At 41.4% G+C, this 3,603-nt stretch overlaps 1 protein-coding gene across 1 annotated transcript in view; it reads right to left on the reverse strand.

The window, feature by feature from the left end:
• Positions 1 to 3,603, reverse strand: part of LOC106314324 — a 4,908-nt gene that overhangs the window by 41 nt on the left and 1,264 nt on the right. Inside the window, exons 2-6 of the mRNA XM_013752216.1 lie at positions 2,168 to 3,524; positions 1,057 to 1,215; positions 591 to 865; positions 226 to 513; positions 43 to 148 (exon numbers count right to left, since the gene is read on the reverse strand). Coding sequence (XP_013607670.1) covers positions 43 to 148; positions 226 to 513; positions 591 to 865; positions 1,057 to 1,215; positions 2,168 to 3,524 — 2,185 coding nt within the window. The remainder of the gene's footprint in view (positions 1 to 42; positions 149 to 225; positions 514 to 590; positions 866 to 1,056; positions 1,216 to 2,167; positions 3,525 to 3,603) is intronic.

The raw sequence follows: 3,603 nt of genomic DNA on the forward strand, positions 1-3,603 counted from the left end.
CAGATCACATATCAATATCATTACCATGACCAGATCACATACCTTATCTTTTATCCATGTCGAAAACCTTTCTGTATGAGTTTTCCATAATATGGTACCATTTCTTGCACATCTTCCATCTTTTGCTTGAAGTTCCTCTAAATGCATCCTGTAAAGGCAAAAATATCTTCATCTACAGTTATCTACACTGATAGTAAAACATAAAATATCTATATCCACACTTACTGAACATAAGGATCCATCACTGCAGTATTCATGAGGACATAACGATGAGCTACATCTCTCTCCTTATCAGTAAGTTTCACTTCTGTAGCTTTTTGCAAAGGGCGCCCTTCAAGTACATTATCATGTGCCTCTAAATCTTCATTTCTTGTCATTGGTTCCTCAACTGGTACCGATTTCTGTAAGAACTCCATACAAAATGCAAGACATTCACCAGCTAGATAACCCTCTGCCATACAAGCTTCAGGTCTTGCGAAATTCTTCACAAAAGCTTTCAGTGTCTTCATATACCTGCAAATCAAGATGGTTAAAATATTGAAATTCGCTTCATATAATAATTAAGCTTCTAATGAAAACAATATACTTACCTCTCAAATGGATACATCCACCTGAAGTGTACAGGGCCACCCAATCGTGCTTCTCTCGCCAGATGCAGTGGAAGGTGGAACATGATATCAAACAATGAAGGTGGAAAGAATCTCTCTAACTGGCACATTGTCTCCACAATCTCTGTTTCTAGAGCAAGTAGCTTCTCAGGATCAAGAACGCGTTGACAGATTCTGTTGAAGTAATTGCACATACGACTCACTGCAATCCGAGGTCCTTTTGGGAGTAAACCTCTCAACGCAACCGGAAACAGATTCTGCATAAGAACATGATGGTCATGTGACTTCATGCCGCCAATAGAAGGAGGATCCAGTGAGACACAATTGGATATATTTGCACAATATCCATTAGGGCCTCTGAAGTTGGATAATCTTCTGCAGAATTTTTTTTCTCTTCTTTAGAGAGCCAATACGCAGCTGGAGGCAGATAAGTTCTCTTCCTCCTTACTTGTGTATGTAAGCTGCTTCGAATACCCATATCTTCTAAATCCTTTCTCGCTTTCAGGCCATCCTTTGATTTGCAACTATTCATCAGAATAGACAACAGGGCATCGCTCACATTCTTCTCCACGTGCATCACGTCGATGTTATGCCTCACAGGCATATCCTACAAGAAATTTTACAAGTATTTAGCATAAATATTTTTTGTTTTTTTTTTTTGTGTCATCAACTACAGACTCATACTGACTCTGTGAACCACTCCGGTAGATGTTGATCCATGTGAACGACAAATGACGGTTGTTTCCTGACACTGCGTGCTAGGCTATCCGCTCTTGAGTTTTGCGTTCTTGGTACATAGATAATCTCCGAACGTGTGAAAACCTCTTTCAGGGACTTAATATCTTCCAAATAATTTGCAAATGCTGGCCATTCTTCTGGTTCCGAAATTATCTTCACCAACTGAGAACAATCCGTTGCAAATGTAACCTGAAACTGGCGTAAATTTTTCATGCATTCCATTGCCCAAATTAGTGCTTCCATCTCCGCATGTAGAGGGGATATACAAGCTCGGACATTCCTTGCTCCTAACAGCCCTTCGAAACCTTCTAAAGTACTTAACCAACCTTGCCCAGAAAAGACTTCATTCTCCTTCCAGGAACCATTTGTAAAACACCATCTCCCCGGAATTGGTGGGAGAGTCGTAACCGCAACCTGGGACCCAATCCTAGTCTCTGTCAATTTTTGTGCATCAGCCCAAAGTATTGACTCTGTTTCTGCTAATTTGAGCGTATCTCTTGGATCCATGTCCAAATTACTAAACACTTTATTGTTCCTTCCTTTCCAAATATACCAAAGTATCCATGCAAATTGATGATCCTCCATCGATGGAGAGACTCTCCAGAATAGATGATCCATATTTGTAAAAAGGGAGCTCGTGGGGAACATAGTTGGATTTGATGGTATCTTGGAGAGAGCCCAAACCTGAAGTGCAGGAGGACATTCAAAAAACACATGATTGATTGATTCCTCCTCCGCTCCACAACGTGCACAGCAGATAAATAATATTAACAATTTCAGACTAATAAGATAGGTTAAAGAAGGTAAATCAAATAAAATACCTTCCAATAAGGTAAGTCAAAGAAAATAGATTTTTTCTTCCACCGCCACATATCATGATCTTCTTCGTACTCCTCAGCTGAAACAACATCATCCTCATCTCCTTCACTCCTCTTTCTCTTACTCTTCTTAGGTAAGAGTTTTCCAAAATCGTTTTTAAAGTCCCTTATACTGTCTAATATTTCTGAACCGCTCTGAATCCTCTTTGCAGAACCAACCTCAACCGTATTGTCAAACCATCCTTTCTTTCGTCTGTATGGATGACTAGGCATGAGCCACCTCCTGTTCTTCATGTATACATGTTTACGACTGAACTTTAGCCACCTATGTGGTGTATCCTTCCCACAGACATTACACGCTTGCTTGCCCTTCACTTTACAACCAGCTAAAGTTCCTAAACCAGGGTAATCTGTGATACTCCACAGCAACATGGCTCTAAGAGTGAAACTCTCCTTCTTAAAGGCGTCATAAACTTGTATACCTTCTGTCCACAGTTCCTGCAAGTCTTCCATCAATGGTTGTAGATATACATCAATATTGTTGCTAGGTGCGGTTGGGCCAGGAATTAGCATGGTCAACATAATGTTCTCGGACCTCATACACTGCGTTGGAGACATATTGTAGTTGACCAAGAGAACAGGCCATGTGCTGTGGTTGGTGTTCTGGATGGAGAATGGATTCATGCCATCGGTTGAAATACCTAGTCTTAGGTTTCTTGCCTCAGCTGCGAACTCCGGCCATTTGTTGTTTATCTGCACCCAAGTCAACGAATCCACTGGATGTCGCATAGTTCCATCTTCAGAAGCATTAGTGGAGTGCCAACACAACTCCTCAGCCAACCGCTTTGATCTAAACATTCTCCTGAACCTGTCTTTGATCGGGAAATACCTAAGCACCTTAGCAGGAACCCCTTTCTTCTCCTCACCAGATTGCTTATCCTTCTCCCATCTTGATTCACTACATCTTGGACAGCTGACCGCATCTTCATACTGTTTTCTATATAAAATACAGTCATTCTTGCAGGCGTGGATGACGTCGTAGCCAAAACCAAACTGTTTCAGAAACTTCTTCACCTCATCAGTAGACTTAGGTAGCACATTTTCAACGGGAAGCATGTCATGAACCAAGGACAGTAGCTGATCAAAATAGTTCTCAGACATCCCACTCTTCACCTTTATCCTGTAAAGTCCCATGATTGCAGCAACTTTTGAAAATTTCTCACACTCCGGGTACAACGGAGTTTCTGCATCCTCTAACTTCTTTCTGAACTCAGCCTCTTCTGGACTGTCAGGCCCCTCAAACGCTCCTGCATTCTCTTGTTCAGCAGTCTCATTGCCTTCACTTGCCAAGAAAGTCGTTCTGAACAAATCATAAGCCTCATTTTCAGATGTGTACACATCAGCTGACTTATCTGGTCTTGTCTCCCCGTGTTTTGTCC

Source organism: Brassica oleracea, chromosome C9 (assembly GCF_000695525.1).
Source record: "Brassica oleracea var. oleracea cultivar TO1000 chromosome C9, BOL, whole genome shotgun sequence".
Lineage (NCBI taxonomy): Eukaryota > Viridiplantae > Streptophyta > Magnoliopsida > Brassicales > Brassicaceae > Brassica > Brassica oleracea.